The sequence below is a fragment of the Belonocnema kinseyi genome, chromosome 7 (genome assembly GCF_010883055.1).
Source record: "Belonocnema kinseyi isolate 2016_QV_RU_SX_M_011 chromosome 7, B_treatae_v1, whole genome shotgun sequence".
Classification (NCBI taxonomy): domain Eukaryota; kingdom Metazoa; phylum Arthropoda; class Insecta; order Hymenoptera; family Cynipidae; genus Belonocnema; species Belonocnema kinseyi.
Genome location: NC_046663.1, coordinates 89,518,418 through 89,541,406, shown reverse-complemented (window position 1 = coordinate 89,541,406; position 22,989 = coordinate 89,518,418). Strand labels below are relative to the sequence as shown.

The 22,989-nt window shown below is 28.2% G+C and overlaps 1 protein-coding gene across 1 annotated transcript in view; it reads left to right on the top strand.

Annotated features, from left to right (window-relative positions):
- LOC117177546 (basigin) overlaps positions 1 to 21,845 on the top strand; it is a 139,025-nt gene extending 117,180 nt beyond the window's left edge. Inside the window, exons 3-5 of the mRNA XM_033368337.1 lie at positions 6,964 to 7,251; positions 11,797 to 12,235; positions 20,142 to 21,845. Of these exons, the coding sequence (XP_033224228.1) occupies positions 6,964 to 7,251; positions 11,797 to 12,235; positions 20,142 to 20,187 (773 nt within the window). The 3' untranslated portion in view covers positions 20,188 to 21,845. The remainder of the gene's footprint in view (positions 1 to 6,963; positions 7,252 to 11,796; positions 12,236 to 20,141) is intronic.
- Positions 21,846 to 22,989: the final 1,144 nt, after the last annotated feature.

The following is a 22,989-nucleotide window of genomic DNA, read 5'->3' as shown; positions in this document are numbered from 1 at the left end:
ATCGACCTAAAAGGAGAGTATGTTGAAAAATAAAACCGACTTTGGCCAAAAAAACGTCTCTGTGTTTCATTTTTCAGGGACTTATCAGACTGCCTAGTACATTTTTCGTTAATAATTCATACTTTTTAGATGAAAATTCTACTACATGATCAAAAATTGAATCAATTTGTTAAAAATGATTTTTTTATTAAGATTCTTAATTCCCGTTGAAAATTCAACTATTGGCTTTAAAATGAACTGTTTTGCAGAAAATTCGTCTCATTTATTGAACTTGCAACTAGTTAAAAAATCATCTTTTTGGTTGAAAATTTAGTTACTTTTTTGAAAATTCATCTTTTTTAAATGAATTATAATTTTTGAAAGATTTAAAAAAGATTCTAAAAGAAAATTCAAAAAATATTTTAAAACGTTACAAATGATTTCCTAAAATTTCGAAAAAGAATATAAAAGATTTCAAAGCAAATAATTGCCAATTTTGCAAGGTTACGAAATTTTAGAAAAAATGTCAATACGTTCGAGAGACATTTAGAAGGTTTGAATAGATTAAAAAATAAATAATGAACAACAACTTGCAAAGTTTCAAAACATTTTAAAACAAATTGTAGATTTTTTAAGATTCGGAACAGAAAATTAAGACTTGGATTTCAATTTCTTTGGCATTAGAAATTGATTCTCGATTATTTATTGAAGAATTATAACAAAAAACCATTACAATTGTTATTTATTATAATACTAAGTGAATTCTGGATTAATTATGTTATAAACGCATGTAGTTATAATTAAACTGAAAAGAAAAATATTTTTTTTAAATACTTTCTGATACCAAATGCATTAAAAATTATATCTTACAGTTATTTACCAATTATAAGAACAAAAATAGTTAACCAAAGATATTTTTATAAAAAAGATAACTATCATGTTAATAACATCTACGTAGATAATTAAACCATCGAAATTGTATTATATTTCCCTTATTATGTTTGATCAAATTACCAAATTATTTCTTAATGTTAAAAGATGTCGCAATACATAAAATTGCACATAGGAAAATCTTGTATTAATTGCCTTTTATTTTTGCTTCTAATGAAAGAAGACTTGATATTTACAACCGGAAAAACCCTGGAATGTTATTAGCGAAAATTCGTAGATAGCAGACAACCTAATACAAGTTAAAATTTTACAATTCTTAACGTAAGCTCATAAAATAGAAAAATACCAACTCATCTTTCCGAAAGCAGATTTTAAGGCGTACAAGATTTTTCTTTAGAGCCAGAAAAATAATGTCCGACTATTATTTATATTACACGAAACTCCCGTTATAATAACCCCCGGTTTACGATATTCCTAAAATTGATTTCCTCAGCAATTTCTTGATGAGGGGAGCCTCGGAACCGAGAGATAGGTGATGTTCAGTCAAGCGTCACAAACATGCGTCGAAGTAAAACAGAAATGGTTCATGCGGAACTGATTGTTTACATTTGGATTCCCCGATTTATCTAGGCCACTGCAAGCCATGCCCGAAGCCGTTCTTATGTTGGGAGTTGAGTGTATTCAGTTGGAGTTTATTTGATTAGAGTATTTACCTTAAACAAAACAATATAAAAAGAAAACGATGTTTTCTTTTTTTGTCTCGAACCCTAAACATGGACTCAAACGCAGACTTAATTAAAATTAAATGAAATTAAACTGAAATTCTCCTGATCTTCATAATTAGAACATTTAATTATGTCCCGACTAGGTTACGAATGACGTACATTTTGTGAAACTGAGGCCTTGCTCTTATTCTCCATGCTCGTCGAACTCACAGAAGTCGAGGACTCTTTTTTTATTATTATTACTCTTGAGAATTTCTAAAATTAATGCCAGGGCAAGTGTTTAGTAGGATTCTTGATTATGTTGCGCGCATCCGCGAACGTTGCGAAATAATTCTTAGAGCGTGTAATTTCTTGATAACGAAGGAGCAGAAGAGCAAGTTAGTAAAAAAAAGGGAAACAAGAGATAAAATAAGAAAAAAATTGAGAAGAGCAGAGAAAGAGCAAGAGCCAGAAATAGGGGCTATTACCGTAAAAGCGTGAACTTTGCTACTCTTCTGTTTCACTCCCTCGTCGTTTCCGTGTATCCAGAGTTAGAAAAATTGGAACAAGCTCCGGGCTGCTAAATGCGGCCCGTAATTGCCGACTGCCGCAATTTACCAGGCGTTTCCGCTTAATTAACGAGAGCAAATTCCTTGCATGGCTAAATGGTGAAAACAGATGGACAAAACTAGTAATTTTGCAATTATATCATATTTTATTTTTTCTTGTATCTTATCGATCGAGCCAAGGGATCGTCCATAAACTATGTTACCAATTTGAAGGACGGGAGAGGGGTGGGGGGGGGGGTACTAGAAGTAACGTTACGAACTTAGATAACATATAATTTGGGTATAAATTCTATTATTTGGTTAAAAATTAAATTTTTCTGTTGAAAAATCATATTCTTCGTTGAAAATTCGACTGCTTGCTTAAAAGTTAAATTAACTTGTTAAAAAATCATTTTTTTGGTTGAAGATTCATCTCTTTGGTTAAAATTCAACTATTCCATCTTTAGAAAATTATTCTGCTTCATTTTAATATTTTGGATTGAACTCTTTTGTTAAAGTTTAATTTTTGTTTGTTAAAAATTCATCATATTATTTGAAAATGCATCTCTAGTTGCAAATATAAGTGTTTTGTTGTAAATTCGTTTTTTTTTATATTAAAAATTGATTTTTTAAACTGAAAGTATAACAATTCCATTTTTGGTGAAAAATTGAAATTTAATCTATTTGATTGAAAATTTTTAACAAACTTTTTAACCAAAAAGGATAAGTTTAAATTCATCCTTTTTGGTCGAAAATTCAACTCTGTTCGATTGAAAACTAATAAGTCCTAGTTAAAGAATGAACTATATTATTGAAAATTCTTATTTTTTGGTTGAAAAATCAACTACTTGATTTAAAGGTTAACTACTTTTGCAGAAGTGCTATAATTGATTCATAATTTTAGTTGAAAATTGATCTGTTTTGTAGAAAATTCGTCTGTTTCATTTGAAAGTACAACAGTTAGGTAGATAATTAAACAACTTGCTTGAAAATTCGCTTTTCTCTTTAAATTATTTTCTTTCAATAAAAAATTTGGCGATTCTCTTCCTGGTTTAAAAAAAAATAGTTTTTTTAGTTAAAAATGCAATTATTTTGTTTAAAATTAATTTTTCTAAGTGGATGATTCATCTATTTGGTTGAAGATTCAACTCTTTTGTTAACAATTCGTATTTTGGTAGAAAGTTCATCAGTTATGTTAGAAAAGTTATCTTTCTGTTTTGAAAATTAACTTTTTTTGTTGGAGTTTCAACTTTTCGGTTGAAAGTTAATTACTATTTAAGTTTATTAAATTAATAAACGTTACTTTAACTGGCACCCCCCCCCACTCTCTGTTACATGCTGCCCCCCCACTGCTAACTTAGTTTATTCGACAATACCTATGATTTTCGTTCAAAATTGAATATAATGAAACAAACTTTTTAAACCTTTTTGAAGTCTTTACGGAAATAATAAACACATTAAATTCCCTTCTTCTATAAATGAACGAAAAATCTTAATTCCTATTAATAACATTTTCTTCCATTACATTCATCCTTTAGACCTTAACTGATTTCCCTGATTCAATTTATTTGATTATAGCCTACACCGACAGCTTGATATTTCCCGTATTCGAATTGAATGCAATCTAAAATGAAAGATCAGTTTAAGAATGGCAGTGAATGTCGAATCCTATCAGAGGGAATTGAGTCAGGAGACTGGAAAGATTAAAAATCAAGTGGAGGTGGTTCGCTAGGGTTCTGTCAAAATAGAGTAAAATTTATTTGTACTTCCTTTGACGAGATATAAAACGGAAGCAGCCCAACTCGTTCGTTAACGTAGTTAGTCAAATCGCTGAGCGGACGAGAGCTTTTGAACAAAGTTCGTTAACGAACGTTTATTAAGACTTGGGTCTAGTTACATGCCAATGGGTTCCTCATGGATGCAAACGAATTAGATTCATCCACTTAAAAGCCAGGACGAGACCAAATTTCAATGCCTTTGGCGAAATACTTAATACTAAATAGACCTTTTGATTTCCTGACGCAGAGCATTTCCCTAGTTATCATTTCCACTGCTTGTTTCACAAAATATACTGAGGGCCGCTTGTCAGGATTTAAAGCCAATTTGCAGGATTGCTCTAATTTGTAAATAGAGTGATACTTTTTTGCGATTCCAGTTTGAAGTTGTACCATTTTAAACACTTCGAATATTAAATCATCGTAATTATTGACAATTTGTGGAACAGTTCCTGTATATAACTCAAAAATGTGATACTTTTTTATTATAGTATGTATGATATGTGAGGCCGCTCAAAAACTACGTCACTCTATTTTGGAAACATTTTTCAGACCTCTCCTTCGTCTAGGATCATCACACAAACATGATTACCCTACACATCCATCACACAAACAGTTTTATTTACTACAACCAAATAGTTGAACTCCGAAGCAAAAGAGGCGCTTTTTAAATAAAATAGTGTCATTTTTCAGCAAGACCTTTTTGACCAAAAAAGATAAATTTTAAATCCAAAAAGACAAAAAAGATCATGTTTAAAAAAACGAGTTAAATTTTCCACAAAATAATTCAATTTTCCTCAAAACAGTTAAGGTATCATTATAGCCCGCTCCGCTTTTGTTCGTTAACGTCTGAGTGCTCACCTGAGTGAAAACCGCAGATCCCGCGCTGCTCCTGTTACACCTACCTGTGGCGCGGCATAAATTCTCGGAAGGGCTATAGAAGGGAGGGCTATTGAAGGGTTTCGCTGTAGTTGAATGTTCAAGTCAAAGGTGATTTTTATAGAGGATAGTTAAATTTTCAATACAAAAGCATAAATTGCTTTGCAGACCGTTGAATTTTCAACCAAAAACATTTCTACCAAAGAAATGAATTTCCATCGATTTCAATCCAAAAAGAAAATTTTCCTCAAGACCATGTGACGAGTGGGTCATGTGACGATTGGGTCACGTGACCAGATTCCTACCTTATCGACATTTTTTGAATTTGCTAACTTATTTTCACACGAGCGCCAAATCGAGTCGAAAATTTGAGATCATAAATAATAAGAAATAGGAAAAATGGGGCTGGTCCTAAATATTGATAATTATAACAAAAGCAAGAAAAAATTATTTACAATAAAACTTTTTTCATCATTATAAACATTTAGGACCAGATCCACCTTTATTAGTGCTTCTTATTTATTGTCCCAAATTTTCATGTCCACGTGGCGTTTTGTGTGAAAATTAGTCAGAAAATACAAAAAGTGTCGGGAAGGTAGAAATCTGGTCATGTGACCCACTCATCACATTACCTCAAAGCAGTTGAATTTTTTAAGAAAAAATATCACTTCTTAACACAATAGATACATTTTCTATACAAAGTAATTAAATTTTTAGCAAAAAATTTGCTTTGTCGACCTACAAAGATCGATTTTCAATCAAATAGTTGTATTAAAAGAAATTAATTATCAACCAAACAGTTGCATTTACAACCAAGTAGTGTAAATTTTAAGTAAAGGGACGAATTTTTTCTTAAATATTTTAATTTCTAAACAAGAAAGTTTAACCTTTAACAAAAAAGAGTTGCCATTTCCAACAAATAGTTACATTTTCCAGCTAAAAAGACGAATGTTCCAAGTAATAGATGTTATTTCAAACCAAAAATATGTGTACTTTTAATTAAAAACAGATGAATAAATTGGGTTTTATAGCAAAATATTTAAATTATCAATACAAAAAAGACGAATTTTCAACAAAACATCTGAATTTTCAACCGAATAGGATTATTGGCTAAAAAAGTTATTGAACTTTTGAACGAAATACATCAATTTTCAACCAAATAATACAATTTCAAGGAAAAAAATATAAACTCTTAACCAAAAATAGTTGGATATTCAACCAGAGATGCATTGTTAACAAAGAAATTCAACTTTTACCCAAGAAGGTGAAATTGCAATTTAAAAAATTTCACATTCAACAAAATAATTTGACTTAAACAATAGTGATCTATTTTCAACAAAAAAGTAATAGCTGATGTTTCAACTAAAAATATTTTTACTTCAAATCAAACACAGTTGAATTTAACAAAATAAAAGACGAATTTTCAACAGAATAATTTAATCCTCAAACACAATAGAATAATTTTTAACCAGAAAATTGCACGTTTAACAAAAAAGATAAAAGACGAACTTTCTACAAAAACAGTTGAATTTTCAAACCAAATATATGAATTTCCAACTAAAATGATTCTTCAACTAATAAAATTCATGTTTACCATAGTAGTTCATTTTTCAACCAGATAGTTGAATACTCTCATTCAGAAGGTTAATTTTCAACAACAACATAAAACGAATTTACAACATAATATATAAATTTTGAACCAAATTGTTGGATTTTTAACTAAAAACGATCAATTTTTAACATCAACAAAAACTAATTTAAGAAAAACAGGTAAATCTTCAACCAAATAGTTGAGTTATGAACCAAAAAAGGTAAATTCTGAACCAAAAAGACTGAAACTTTAATGAGAAATATGTAAGGTTTCTTATTGGTATATAATAATTCACGTCGCTTTCAACGGAGAAATCAGCAAAAACGGGAAGTTTCTTCAAAAGAAGAGAAAAAAGACGAATTATTTAAAAAGAGGGGGGGGGATATGGCAATAAGGAAATCTATACATATTTAGATACTTTACGTGTAAAATAAAATCACTCATTTTTATTTTTTCGAGAATTTCAAAAAATTTTGATGTGTGATGTATTTTTTGAATAGCCCCTGTTGTTCATATTCTTGCATGTGGCGTTAGAGCTGAAGAAATATTTAAATAATCTTGAAAAATTGCGAACATTTATCTTTCTGATTAAACAGATATCATCTACAAAATAGTGCTCTATGGACATGAGCACATCAACAAAACAACCAAGACCGGGCTGTTGAAACCACTAGTGATTGAATGTGGCAACTATTCGGGTAAAGATGTAGTAGAATGGACGAAGGAAGGCAAAAAAATAAGCGACACAAGTTTGGGAGCAAAATATGAACTTTTGAAGTTCAACGGATCAAATCTAGTGGTGCTAAGGAACGATCTCGAAGTCCTAGGAAATTACACCTGTGTCAACAAAAATCAAAGTTACACCCTCAGGTTCAGAGTTGTCCGTAAGTTCTTTCAAAATACATTAATTAACAAGGGCTGTCAGGCCTGATATTGTTTTACTTAAAAACAAGCCTCGGATTCACCACACTATTGACAATATTTCACACTTTTTTTTATCGGTGACACTATTTGGCTACTATGTCGAGAAAAATTACAGCTAACTCCACTATTTCGTTACTTTTCCATGAAGATATTTTTTTAACTTCTTCGCTAATTGGCTAAAGTCATTTTTCTTATGAATTAATTGGGTACTTCAAGTAAGTAGTTGCATTTTCAACAAAGAAGATTGATTTTTCCCAAAAAATAAACAATTTTCAACAAATTATATAATTTCTTTATCAAAATTTCTTGAAGAATGGATATGATGTTAATTCACATGTTTTTTATTAACTTTTAGTTTATACTTTTTTCGTTTATAACAATTTTTAACTGAATAGTTGAATTTTTAAACTAGAAAAGAGTAATTTTCAAACCAAAAACTAGTTAAATTTTCATTCAGGAGAATTAGTTTTCAATTTTAAAAAAGAATTTTCTACGCAACACATTTTTATTTTGTACCAAATGGTTGAATTTTGAAGTCTATAAAAAAGTTTAATTTTCAAATTAAAAATATAAGTTTTCAAAGAAATAGTTTAAAAAAATTAATTTAGAGCAAAATAAAAACCAGTTTTTAATTAAAATCATCAATCTTCTACCAAAAAAAAGGAATTATCAAGAAGGTTGTTGAACTGTCAACCAATGAGTTTAATTTTCAACCTAAAAACATGAATTTTCAACAAAGTATGTAATAGTTGATTTTACATCAAAAAAAAAAAAAAAATTTTACTGTATAATAAAATAAAGATGGGTTTAACCAACAATAACGAATTTTCATCAAAACGAGAAGCTCTCACGCGCGCTACGCGCGAGACCCGCTCATTTGCTTGTTATTATTCTATTTGGAAATTAAGTTCAAGAAAATTGTGTACTGGAATTTTGAAAACCCGACTAAACTCGGGAGGTGGTTTTCTGCAGTTTTCCTCTCATTTGACCAAATGTTTAGGCAAATGCGAGTACTTTGGGCAAACTCGTATGTAGTTGCATTGTAACTAAACCTTAGTAAAAAACTGATCCTATTCGTTGAAAATAGCCAAATTGTAAACTTTTTATGAAACTTCTTTCAATAATTAATCATTAATAATTCTGGTAAAGTTAACAAATCACTTAGAAAAGAGTCATCACGAAGACAATCTTAGTTAACTTCGTAAACAAATTTGAATAATACCCCAACTCTCAATATGTTTATGAAAATTGTTGGAATGATTAATAATTATTATAAATTTACAAAGTAACGTGTAAAATGATCATCGAAAGACATTCTTAGTTCATTCCGTAAACAATATACGCCTCTTCCTTGAAAAATAGCCAAGCTATAAATATGTTGATAACAATTTTTTAAATAATTAATAGCTGTAGATTTTCAAAGCATCAGAGAAAAAAATCATCGGAAAGATATTCTTAGTTAATTATGGTAAAAAATGAAGCCTACTCGTAGAAAGAAAAGCAAACTCTTAATTTTTCAATTCAAATTCTTTCGATAATTAATAGTTATTGTAAATTTACAAAGCAACATAGAAAAGAGTCATCTAGTGGACATTCCTAGTTGATATCGAAAATAAATTAACTCGTAGGATAAACGTCAAACTCTTAATTTTCTAATTAAAATTGTTTAAATAACTAAAATATCTTGTAAATTTACAAAGCAAAATAGAAAATATTCATCGGATAGACATTCTTGGTTGTCTTCGTAAACAGATTTACTTGTAGAAAAAAAGGCAAACATTTAATTGCTTCATTAAAATTGTTTAAATAATTAATAGTTCTTGTAAATTTGTAAAACAATATAGAAAAGAGTAATTGGATAGACATTCTTAGTTGACTTCAAAAACAAATTGATTCGTAGGATAAAGGTCAAACTTTTAGTTATTAAACTGAAACTGTTTAAATAATTAATAGTTTTTGTAAATTTGCGAATCAATATAGAAAAGGGTCATCGCATAGACATCCTTAGTTAACTCCGTAAACAAATTTAATTCTAGAAAAAAGGGCAAACTCTTAATATTTTATTTAAAATTGTTTAAATAATTAATAGCGCTTGTAAATTTGTAAAGCAATGTAGAAAAGTGTCACCGGATAGACATTCTTAGTCGACTCCGTAAACAAATTGACTTGTAGAAAAAAGGCCAAACTCTTAATTTTGTAATTAAAATTGTTTGCATAATTAATACTTCTTGTACATTTTCAATGCAAGATAGAAAAGAGTTAGTTGACTCCGTGAACAAATTGACTCGTAGAAACTCTTAATTTTTTAATTAAAATTCTTTAAATAATTATTAGTTCTTTTGTAAAGCAAAATAGAAAAGAGTGAGTTGACTCCGTGAACAAATTCACTCGTAGAAAAAAGTCAAACTCTTAAGTTTTAAATTAAAATTGTTTTAATTAATAGTTCTTGTAAATTCACATCGCAACTTAATAAAGTTAACGTATTGTCTAGAGAAGAGCCATTTATAACAATTGTTTAAATAATTACATTGTTTGAAGATTAAATAAATGCTAAAAGCCATAAATGAGCTCCACTCGAATTCGGCACGATCGCTGTAACTTAATCGCTAGGAATGTTTACATCCAATAATGTAAACAGATCCCTCGAACGTGCCTGTTTCAATTTTCTATTACTCTATGGGAAGCTGCAACTAACTTTCAACTATAGGATACTTGTGACAATGGATATGATACACCAAATTTTATTTCATTAATTATTAGTTCGTATTTTTTTCGTTTCTAACAATTGTTCACTTAATAGTTACATTTCTTAAGTAAAAAAGAGCAATTTCAAACTAAAAAAGAAGTAGTTAAATTTCTATTGAGGCGAATTAGGTTTTAACTAAGAATATTAATTTTTTACAAAACAGTTTAATTTTGTTCATTTAAAAATCAGTTGAATTGTCAACAAAATAGTTTGATTTTACAGTTCAAAAAAATAATTTTAAATCAAAACAAAAACTAATTTTTATCTAAAACGATAAATCTCCAAAATAAAAAAAATGAACTTCCAGAAAGGAGTCCAATTTTGAACCAACGAGTTTCATTTTCAATCTAAAGACAGGTATTTTCAACAAAGAATGTAATAGTTGATATTACAACAACAAAAATTTTTGTTTAAAATGCAAAATAGTTTGATTTAGCTAACAAAGACAAATTTGCAATAAAATACTTGAATCTTCAATGAAAAAAAGAATCATTTTCAACGAAGAAGATTAATTTTTTACTAGAAAAGACTAATTGGTAACAAATGATATACATTTTCAAGTAAATAGTTTGAAAAATGAATATATGAGTCCAAATTTTATTCAATAAAATTTTAGTTCATATTTGTTCATTTCTTAATTTTTCTAGCAAACTAGTTGAATTTGTAAACCGAAAAACAGCGTTTTAAAGCCAAAAAGTGGTTGAATTGTCATTGAGAAAAATTAGTTTTCGATCAAAATTACGATTTTTTGCTAAAAAATTTAATTTTGTACCAAGTAATTGAATTTTATTTCAAATTGTTGGATTTTCACGCCACAAAGACGAACTTTCTATAAAATAGTTTAATTTTTCACAAAATATTTGAATTTTCAGTTGAAATAATTAATTAAAAATTTGGAAAAAAGTAATTTTCGGCGAAAATTATGAATATGCAATTAAAAAAATAAACTTTTAAGAAATTAGTTTAACTCCTAACCAGAGAGTTTAGTATTCTACCTAAAAGGAATTATTTTTGGCTAAGAATGTAATATTTAATGTTTAATCAAAAAAAGATTTTAGCTTAAAATATAAAACAGTTGAATTTAACCAACAAAGACGAGTTTACAATAAAATACTTGAATCATCAACTAAAACAGATTAATTTTGAACCAAAAAATTAATTTTCTACCAGAAGAGACAAATTGGCAACAAATCACATACATTTCCAAGTAAATAGTTTGAAAAATGAATTTTTTAGCCAAAAAAAAAGTAATTTTGTACCAAACATATGAATTTTTTAAACAAAAAAATGTTTAGGCCAAAAAGAGGAATTTTCTATCAAATAGTTTATTTTTTAACTCGCTAATATGAATTTTCAACAAAAAATTTAATTTACAACCAATATTTTAAATGTTAAGCATATTTAATTTTTTAATCAAATAATAAAAAAAGTTTAATTAAAATTTTTAAATTTAATAATAAACTTTGCGACCGTAAATAATAAACTTTGATCAAAGCTAGTTTGCTTTTTTTTTGGATTCTATTCAATCAGTTCGCATGTAATTGGAAAATGAGATAATTTCGAAAGACTGTGAAGTCTGCGATAAATGAATATAGATATTTTGATAATTCATAGAATAAATAATAACATTTTAAATAAAAATTGAAGATGCTTTTTAATACCCAAAACATTTTAAAACTATGTTGATACTATTTTTAAAAAAATGTCGAGTCTGTGGGCTGTAATGATTGGTTTTTAATTTTCAATCATTGAATTTCAGCTCTGCCGGTCCCGAAGTTCGAAGAGGAGTATATTAATGTTGTCGAGGGTGAGAAGTTACACGTAGTTTGCGGCGGAAATCTCTATCCGGGAATCAAAATCGAGTGGACATTTAATGACATTACATTTAACGCCACTGAGGGAAGATTTGAACTTACGAGAGACCTACAGAATGGCGTCAACGGAGCTTCTCTGACCATACGAAATATGCAGATGACAGACACTGGTTATGTGAAATGCAAAGTTTGGTACGAGGGAAATGAATTATTAAACGGAACGGTAAAAGCCGACTTGAAAGTTAAAGACAAGCTTGCTGCTCTCTGGCCATTCCTTGGCATTTGCGCCGAAGTCGTCGTTCTCTGTGCCATCATCCTCATCTACGAGAAGAAGCGCAACAAGGCTGAGCTCGAAGAGTCTGACACTGATCAAAGTCCAGACACGTGAGTATTTTTTTCACGGATTTTTGTTTGTTTGTTTTTTTTCTTTTTATTTCTCTTTCTTATAACTAGAAAACATCATTTTTTAATATATTCGCTTGAAATTAAGTTATCTAAATAAAAAATTATTCAAAACTTTCCCCGGAAGCCTACACAAATTTTATATTATTTTGACTCTGAAGATCCTGAAAAAGCATCAAAATTTTACATATTTGGAAGTCTTTAAAGATATATATTTTGTTTAAAATATTTCGAAATCTTTTTAAATTTTTAATTATTTTTGGAATTTTATCAATCTTTTAATCGTCTTTTAAAACTATTTCAATTTTTTGATCCTGCACCTTTAAAGAAATTGCTTTTAAATCTTTCAGATTGTTTTTCCATTTTGGAAACCTTTTAAACTAATTTAAATTTTTTTTAAATTTTCTATTTAAATTAATTTTAATTTTTTTTTAATCTTTTAAATTTTTCCCAAAATGTTGACAAAATACTTTAATATTTAAAAAAATGTTCTCTAATCTTCCAGATTTTGTTTGACAATTTCGAAAGCCTTTTTCAATTTTTAACTAAAATTAGTTTTTTGAAATAATAAATTATTTTAAATTTTCTGAGAAATCTAGTTTCAAATTTTTTGAAATTTTTTCAAGTTTTACATTATTTTTTAAACGTTTTCAACATTTATACGCATTTTTTCGAAAATTTCGCAATGACGCAAAATTACAAAATTACGCTTTACAATTTTCCACATTTTGTTTCGAAATTTTAATAAATCATTTTAAATGTTTTGAAGTCTTTTTCACGTTTCTTTTGTCTTTCACTTTTTTAAATAAAAAATCATTTGCAATTTTTCTAGAAATCTTAGAAGAAGAAAAAAAAATTTTATTCTCTTGAATCTTTTTAAAAAAGTTTAAAGTATTTGAACGAAATCTTAAAAAAATGTACATTTTGATTAAAATTTTTGGAAATCTCGGCAAAGAAAAATTACAAAGGAAATTATTTTTTATTGAAATTAGTTCAATCCTGAATGGTTCAAGTTTCACGTCGAATATTGAAAAACTTTCCCAAGTCTAAGAATTCTATAATATTCTTAATGCTTTCATTTAATTATCCGGGCTTTAATTAAACTATTTGAAAATTTTAAACACTATAAGCCTTTAAATTAAAATATAAAATTAATATTAATACAAAAAATGTTATATTTCAAAGTATCTATTATCTAAAATAATTTTAAAAAATCAAGGACAATATTTATAATAATTAATGGAAATATTGTAAACCTTCTTCGAAATCTGATGATTTTTGATTGACAGTAGCATTTTTAGATGAAAATCACTGGCATACTGTAACAAAAACTTGTTTAAAATAGTAACTCTTTTTAAGCCTAATGTCTTTTTCTTTAAAATCACTTTTTTCTGATGAAAAGTGTTCAAATAATCTAAAATTGTTCAAAATTGTCAAAATTCTTTTAAATCTGTAGCAATTTCCGGTATAAAATACAAAAAAACGAAAAATTGGTAATTTAATGACTAAATGATGATCTGAAAAATCTGATCATTATTTAAATTAAGAATATAATTAAAATTAAAATCTTAATTTCATTTAATATCGACGGAAGACTAACATAACCTATTAATGTTCAAATATCGTAAATTTTCTTAAAAATTGGATGATTTTTTATTAACAATAGGAATTTTAGTCAAAAAGAACTGACATACAGTAACAAAAACTTGTTTAAGATGGTAAAACTTCTTTCAAACTAATGTTCTTTGTTTAAAATCACCTTTTCCGGCGAGGTGTTAACATAAGCTAAATTCATTACCAAATTGTCAATCTTCTTTCAAATCTATAGCGATTTTCGGTATAAAACACAACAAAATTATGAATTTAATGACTGATTGATAATCTGAAGAATCTTATGATTTTTTTATATTAAAAATATCAAATTTGGACGAAAAACACTCACAGAACATAAAAAAATTGTAAATCTTCTTTGAAAAGTTGTGAATCTTCTATAAAACATATTTTTTGCAATTAAAAATACAAATTTTCAACTAAAAACACTAATATAATCGAAAATTATTAAAAAATTCTCAATCTTGTTCAAATTGTAATGATTTTTGTTTCATAATGACCAATTTTGATGTAACGTTCTAACGTAACCTAAAATTGTTTTCAAAAAAATGAAGCTTCTTTGAGATCTAATTAATTTGAATCAAAAGTTTATTTTTCGACAAAAAGCACTAACAAAGTCTGAAATGGTTGAAGCTTGTAAATTTCATTATTTCGAACCAAAATCATTAGATTTAAATTTAATTATTTTTGTTTTGAACATACAAAATTTCGATGTTGAACTACAATATAATGTAAGATTATAAAAAAGTAGTGAATCTTCTTTTAATTATAATTTTTCTTTTAAAAATACCAATTGCCGACGAACAACCCGAAAATAATCGATTTTTTCAAAAATGCGAAATCTTGTTCAAATTATAATAATTTTTGTTTCACAATGCTAATTTTTAGTGTAAAATTCTAGCATAACCTAAAATTGTTAAAAAATTATAAATCTTCTTTCAAATATAATGATTTTTTTAAATAAAAATTATAATTTTCGACGAAAAACACTAACACGCTAGAAAATTGTTTAGAATTTTAAATCTTCGTTGAAATCTAATAACTTAATCTAATAACTTTATAAAAACCTTGAATTTTCAGGCAATTCATCAAATTCTTTTTCAATTCCCTTGATTTTTTCCAAACTCACTTTAAAGTTTCTGAATTCAACTAGGTTTTCTTTTCTTGTAATTGATTCTATATTTAAAGTGATGATCTTTCAATAGGAATGACCAGGAACAATGAAAAATTAGTCTGGGGAAAATCAAGCAATTTTGAGAATGAAGTTTTGCGACCATCCTTAACTAGTATAAATGCTTCCTAGTTTTATGTTTTATTTTCCCAATTGTTTATCCTGTCTAATCGATAAAAACTATTAACGTCCCATCATAGTCAAGATCCCGGGGTCGAAGATTATTTTCCTCTTCGAGGTCCTCTTCCTCCATCCGATCTCCCAGTCCAACCGCCGATAACTCCTGTGAATTCCCTGGTGATGATGCGAACAGTTACATTCCAACTACCGTCCAGGGATCCTCGTCATTATTTGCTCAAGAAAGATCCTTTACCATCCAAATCCTATGGTTGAATCTTCCCGGTCGTCTTTTTGGTTTGTTACCTGATCCTTCCTCTTCATTATGTTAATTTTCTTCTTTTTTTCAGCGATACAATTGCAGGATTTATTCCTGTTTTCATTAATTACCCTTAGGGGTCGTTCAGAAACTACGTCAAGCTTTTTTCAGTATTCCTTCCACCCACCTCTCTTTTAGTTCAACATTTATTCTCCAATTTCATTGGAATAAACGCCTAAAATAAAAACAAAAACTTACAAATATAATATTTTAACAGACTTCACATCCCTAATTGATAGATCTCAAAAGAGGGGAAATAAAGTAATTTTTCAAAAAAGTAGATGAATTTTCAGGAAACAAAGGTATTGATTTTAGACCATGCAGTTGCATTAGCAACGAAATAGTTGAATTTTCAAGCAAAGGAGAGGAATTTTCAATGAAATAGCTGAATTTCTAACCAAATCTTTTAATTTACAAACGAAATGTATTAAACTTTTCCACAAAGAGTTGCATTTTAAAATAATTATTTAAATCTTTAAGCTAAGAAGACGAATTTTTCAGAAGACAGTTAAATTTCCAACCAAGAATTTAAACAAAATTGATTTTCAACCAAACAGTTGTATTTATAACTAAATGAATTTTAAATCCAAAAGTACAAATTTTCTATACAAACAAAATAAATTTGCAACATGATATTTACGTTTGCGATCCAAAAAATGAATTTTGAACAAAATAGTTGTATTTTTAACAAAATATTTCAATTTTCATCTAAACTGATGCATCTACAACAAAAAACATGAATTTTCAACAAAGAAATTTAACTTCTGGCCAAGTAGTTGAATTTTCAATAAAAAAAGAATAATTCCTAACGAAAAATATAAAAGTTGATACTTCAAATAAAAAATTAACTTTCGACCAAAAAAAAAGATGACTTTTTAAGAAAAAAGTTAAATTTTCAACAAAATAGCTGAATTTCTAACCAAATATTTGACGGAGACAGTTGAATTCTTAACCAAGAAATGTGAATTTTCAAAAACAAAATTAATTGTGAAACAAACAGTTGCATTTAGAACTAAATAAATTTTGAATCCAAAAGGACATTTAAATTTGCGACCCAAAAAACGAAATTTTAACAAAGAAATTCAACTTCTGACCAAGTGGTTGAATTTTCAATAAAAAAGATTATTTCTTAACCAAAATATAATAGTTGATGTTCCAACAAAAAGATAAATTAATTTTAAATGGAAAACAAATTAGTTTCGATTCAAAAATTTGCACTTTTAACCAAAAAAGATACAATCTCTACTATAAGAAACGAATTTCCAACCAAGTAAGATTTTTTATTCTAGAGAAGAGAAATATCAACCAAATTGTTTAATTTTTAAGCCAAAAACGCAAATTCTCTACAAAACAATTTAATTTTCTACCCAAAAATATGAATTTTCGGCCAAAAAATTAATCTTTAATTCAATAGTATAATTTTCAACAAAAATAATATAATTTTCCACAAAAAAGTCGCATTTTTAACCTAAATTATCAATTTTTAGCAAATAATTTAATTTTGAACCAAGTAGTTTAATTTTAAACTAGAAATGCTCTATTTTCATACTAAAGGAAATAGCTCCATTTGTAATTAAAAACATTGATTTTCAACCAACAAAAAAGAGACATTTTTAATCTGCAAGCTGGATCTTCAACTAATAAAATCAACTTTTAACAATTTAGTTCAACTTTCAACCATGTAAATAAATTTTAAGTTAAGAAGAATAATTTTGTACCAAACAGGCGAGTTTCTAACAAAACACATAATCTTTAAACCAGAGTTTTCATATAAAAACGATACATTTTTAATCAACAAAGGAATAGTTAAATTTTCAGTTAAATAGTGATTTGTTTAGTAGAACAAAACCAATTTTTAACAAATTAGTTAAACTTTTAACCAAGTAGTTGAGTTTTCACCCCAAAAACATGAATTCTTAACAAAGAGTTCAATAGTTAAATTTTCAACAACAAAATACCATCAATTTTGAGCGAAAAATGAGTAGGATTAGTTAAATTTTCAGATAAGAAAATTAATTTTCAGCCAAAAGAAAAAACGAATTTTAAACAAAATAGTTTAATTCTCAATCAAAAATTACCAATTTCTTTTCAAAAAAGTCAATGTTATAACATTTAAATTTTCTACCAAAAATATAGCATTAACAGATTAGTTTAATTTTTAATACAGAATTTATATTTTCAACTAAAATTATGAACTTTCAACAACAAATAATGCATCTTTAACAAAGAAATTCAACATTCAACGAAGTAGTTGAATTTTCAATCAAAAAAGATTAATTCTCAACGAAAAATATAATAGTTGATAACTCAACCAAAAAAGAAGGTATTCATTTTAAATTAAAAAAAAAACATATTAATTTTCACCCAAACAGTTGAAGTTTTTACAACAACAAAAAAAATATTAAATATCTACAAAAAGAGATACATGTTCAAGCAAGAAAGATGTTTCTTCTAAGAAAAAGATGAATTTTGAACTCTTAAATACAAATTTTTAATAAAAGAGTTGAATTGCTAATCGAATAGTTAAATCTTAACTAAAAACGATCAGTTTTATTGGAAAATGGAATAGTTACCTTTGCAGTTCAAAAAATAGATTTCTAACCAAAAAGAAACGAATATTCTCGACCTAAGAGATAAATTTTTAAATAATAAAGTGATTTCTCAACAAGTTAGTTAAACTTTCAGCCATGGATTTTAGTTTTCAATCACGAAGAAGAATTTTCTACCAAAAATACGAATTTTCAATAAAGTACATACATTTTCAACCGAAAAAGGAATAGTTAAATTTTCCGTTAAAAAAATTAATTTTCAAACTAATCAAACCGAATATTTGATACTATAGTTTAATCTTTAACTAATAAATTTGATTTTTTTAAAACTAGTTCAACTTTCAACCAAGTAGTTGAATTTCCACCCCAAAAAGATGAATTTGCATTGACGAATTTAATAGTTGAATTTTCAACTAAGATTGATCCATTTGTAGCAAAAAAATGGATTATTACATTTGCAGTTAAGAAAATTAATTTTCAACTAATTTCAATTACCTGGCCAACATCTAAAAGCATCATATAAAATAGTTAAATGTTTAATTCTCAACGAAAGATATAATAACTGATATTTCAACCAAAAAAGACATTAATTTTAAATAAAAAACATATTAATTTGTAACCAAAAATCTGCACTTTTAACAACAACAAAATTCTACCATAAGAGACGAATTTTGAACCAAGCAAAATTTGTCATTCAAAAGAGAAAAAAAATGAAATTGTTAGTTTTTAGGCCAAAAAGACGAATTTTCTACAAAGCAGTTAAATTTTTACCTAAAAATACGAATTTTCTACGAAAATAATAGAATTCTAATTCTAAAATGACGAGTTTTTCACAAAACAGTTGAATTTTCACAAATTAGTTCAATCTTTAACCAATAAAATCAATTTCTAACAAAGTAATTAAATTTTCACCAAAAAAAAAGAATAATTTTCCTTGAAAAATTTTATAGTTGAATTTTTAACTAAAAACAATCAGTTTTTAGCTAAAAAAGGATTATTTAAGTTTTTAGCCAGAAAAATTAAATTTCAAACAAAGAAAACGATTGTTTAACAAAATAATTAAATCTTCATACAAATAGTAGATTTAAACTAAAAGAGATTAATTCTGACTCAAAAATGTAATAGTAGACTTTTCAATTAAAAAGAATTAACTTTTATTTGAGTGAAAAACACGATAAAAATGGGAAGTTTTGTCAAAAAAAATTGTATTCACATTTATATTTTCAATACATGATGTCACATGTTATGCCCCCGCCCCTTCTTCTTCCCTAACATTGTGACGTAGTTTTTGAATGGCCCCTATGAGGTCATGCTCAGAACGATTTTCAGGGTGGCCGCTTGACCGGGAATGATAATTCAGTTCGCAATGCGTAATTCGAACATCTTTCACTTACAAATTTTCCATTTCTGATTTTTCTACTGTTTCAATTGTAAACTTTATGAACTTATATAAACTTATATAAACTTTATAAACTATTGTCAGTTTTTAAACATCTTGAAAATAATATATACATCATTAAAGGCCTTTATTGAATTTAAAATATTCTTTTAATCGAAAATTTTGTAATGAAGGAAAATAACAACAAAGTGTCTACGTATACCGAAAAAATTCGGCTATTCGTGCCGAATTTAGACCCAAATAGCCCACGGCCTAATTTAAAATAAAATATAGATTTTTGTAGATTCAAAAAAAAAATTTAATGGCTTTTTAAGATATGATTATATTTTAAAAGATTTAACAAAAGTTCTCTAATTTTCTCAAGTGATTCTGGAAGATTACAAGGAAATATTTTTAATGCTGGAGGATTTTAGAAAAAATTTAGGAAGTAGATGTTTCAAGATTTAGAAATTAATTTTGGAAGCTTTTTAAGGATTTTTGAACTATTTAAAATGAAAGTGATTTCACTTTTAATTCAAGAAGCGTTCAGTTGATAAAATTGCAGCAAAGTTTTTATTACTTGAAATGGAAAATTTTGTAGCTTTAGAGTTCCATGAAAAATGTTTGCGAACGCATAAAAGACCGGGAATTTTTTGGCTTTAGATTAAAATGGCCACCCTGCATTTTCCAATTTTCGTGTATTGAATAAATCTCTTAAGAAAAATGTCTGTTTGCCTCCACAGTAAACCAACGCCCAACAAAGACTCTGACGTAAGACAGAGAAAGTAATTCTTAGGAGAAATAGCAGCGGCGTAAGAAAGGTGCGGAGAGAAGTAAGGTGCTGATCGTGTGTGGAGAAATGAGGGAGGCAGAACTGGGATTCGTCAAAAAGTCTGAAGGGTGCCACGCAATATCCCTTTTTTACGCTTCGTCAGTCCAGAAAGAAAATGAAAAATGAGCAATGATTTCCGGTCTTTCAACCGGTGGCTGGCACGAAAGTCCATTCCCGTTGCGAGTATTAATAGAGACTTTGGGAAGCATTCGAATAATGAATCGAGAAAAAAGCTCGAGGTCCGCATTTCGACGACGAGCGCGGAATTGCTAGCCAAGGCAAGGCCAGGCCCAAGCCCAGCCAGGCAAGGCAAGGCTTATAAGCAAATAAGCAAATAAGAGTGAACTAGGGGAGGAGAAACTAATTAGTCATTTTTACGCTTACTTCTCAAACACGTCGCCCGTTCGTCGTTCGTCTTGCCCGCTTACGTAATGCCTACAGCCGCAGAAACATGCGCAATTTACAAATTGCGCGCGCGCACGCGTTGCTGTTGTCGTTAATAAATAAAACATTGTACCATCATTTATTACCATTATTACTATTAATTATTACGATTAATTAATTAATAATTATACAGATACCGTTACGATGATTTTTGAGTATTATGACTACGATTATAATTGTTAATATTACCGTTACTACTTGTATCGTTAAGGCTACTGTTAAGACCGACACAACTAGCGATTTAGAGCACGATGACCGTGCCCGGCCGAAAGTGTGATTAGGGGCGTAATTCTCCGTTTCCTCGGGAGAGCGCGACGATCGCAAACTTTGCGCTTCCAACTCGAAATAATTAAATGACTCCAGCTCGCTTTTCCGGGTTGGAAAGGGGCTTTTGGAGATACAGATTATCGATATATCGACACCAGTGGAATGAAAGTCTCGATCCTCGCAGCCAACAAGCGGAATTACTGCCTTCGGTGAAAACCTACCTGCCTTCGTACTTCTTAAATTCTAAGAGAATCGATTTTTCACCCCGCGGGCGGAAGCGAACGAGCGACGTCTGTCAACCTTGACCCTGACATTTTGCTAGAGCTTTCATATGTATCCTTTGTCGCGACGATTTTCCTCGATGGAAATTCACAAGCTAGTTTTACTTGCGAGTTGTTTTTCTTCTTCTTCTTTTTTTTTTCGTTTTTTTCTTCTTTTTTTCCTTTTGTTTTGTTAGGAAAACAGTTAAATGATCGCTATTCTCTCATTCTCTCGAGTTGTGCTGGAGACACAATGTTTTAAAGTCTAATTCGTGTCGAAGAAAAGGATGTTATAAATATGTATATCTAATGTAATACTCTAGAGTCTAAGTAGGTTTTAATTTCTCTCAATGACCCTTCTTAAGGTCGCACCTAAGTACCGCTGTCAACGACGAGAAACCCGTATTCAACGGGAACTATAAATATTCAATGAAGATAAAAAAAAAGAAATATTGAAACAAAATACTTAACTGTATATGCAGAGTTTGTAAAGTTTGTGACAATTTTAGGTTTCTAAGATCGTTGAACGGGAACTTGCAGCCTAAAATCGATCCTGACGATCTCCCGATGATACTCGAGAATATTAAGAGCCCTTAATATGCCTTCTAAGGTCTTTAAGAAGAATAAACGATATTGACACGTTACCTGTTGACCTTTCCACTTACCACCTTTCATTTTCCCTATTTTTCAAAATATTTACTAGCTTCATTCGCAGGGCGGCGACTTAACTGGGAAATGACCGGGAATTTAATTAAAACCCCGGTAATTTACTTCTGACCGCAGTAAAATCAGGGTGGTCGCTGGAGCGGAAAAATCGGAAATTTTATGGGACTGGGGAATTTACAAATATTGTTAGAAAAAAAATCTTTTCAAGTTTGATTTAACAGTTTATGAAAATGATTAGTTGAATTATTATATGTTTTAAATATGATATCAGTCACAGGATAGCTGCTGGACTAAAAAACTGAGAAATGACGGTGAAGTTATTTTTTTTACTTGGAATTTTACCAATTTTCAGAAGAAAAACCTGTCCAAGTTCGATTTCAACCGTTTTAAAAATAATTAGTAGAATTGACATCTTTTTTAATTATGATATAATTAAAAAATCTTTTACTTTAAAAATTCTTTATTTTGAATTTTTATTTTTAAGCGTATATTTTTAATTTAAAGCATTTTAAAGTCCAGTCTTGAAGACTTACACAATTTAAAATTAAAAGTTTTTGAACTTAAAAAATTTAGATTAAAAAATTTGTATTATTTTATCAACTATAAATATTAATAAATGAATAAATATTTTTTTAATCCAGATTAAAAATACGTTAATAATAATATATTCATAAATAAAGCCTTTTATTACATTAAAAACATAATTTCAGTCTAAATGATTCATTTTTTAACCGATTTCATTTGAAATTTTTTAATTAAGAAAAAAGAATAATTATTTCATATTTAGCAATATTTGATTGCTACTTTAATACGAGTAAATTGAAGCTAAATATTTAAAAGTATACAATTAAAAATTTAATTGTTTGGCATAGAAAGCTTTGATTTGTTAAGATTTAGGAAAGCTTTTAAACTTATAACGCTAAAATTTGTATTGTTATATTTAAAAGTATTCAATTTTTAAGAGTAATTTCAAGAGAAATTTGGAAGTTTTGAAAAGATTCAAAATTAATTTAAAACTTGATATTATTATTACACCATTAAGCCATTTCCCTTTCGGGGTAGGCGTGACTCACTCGGCAGGGGAAAGGAGTAGTGTGTGGAAGGGATAGAGATTTTTCAGAT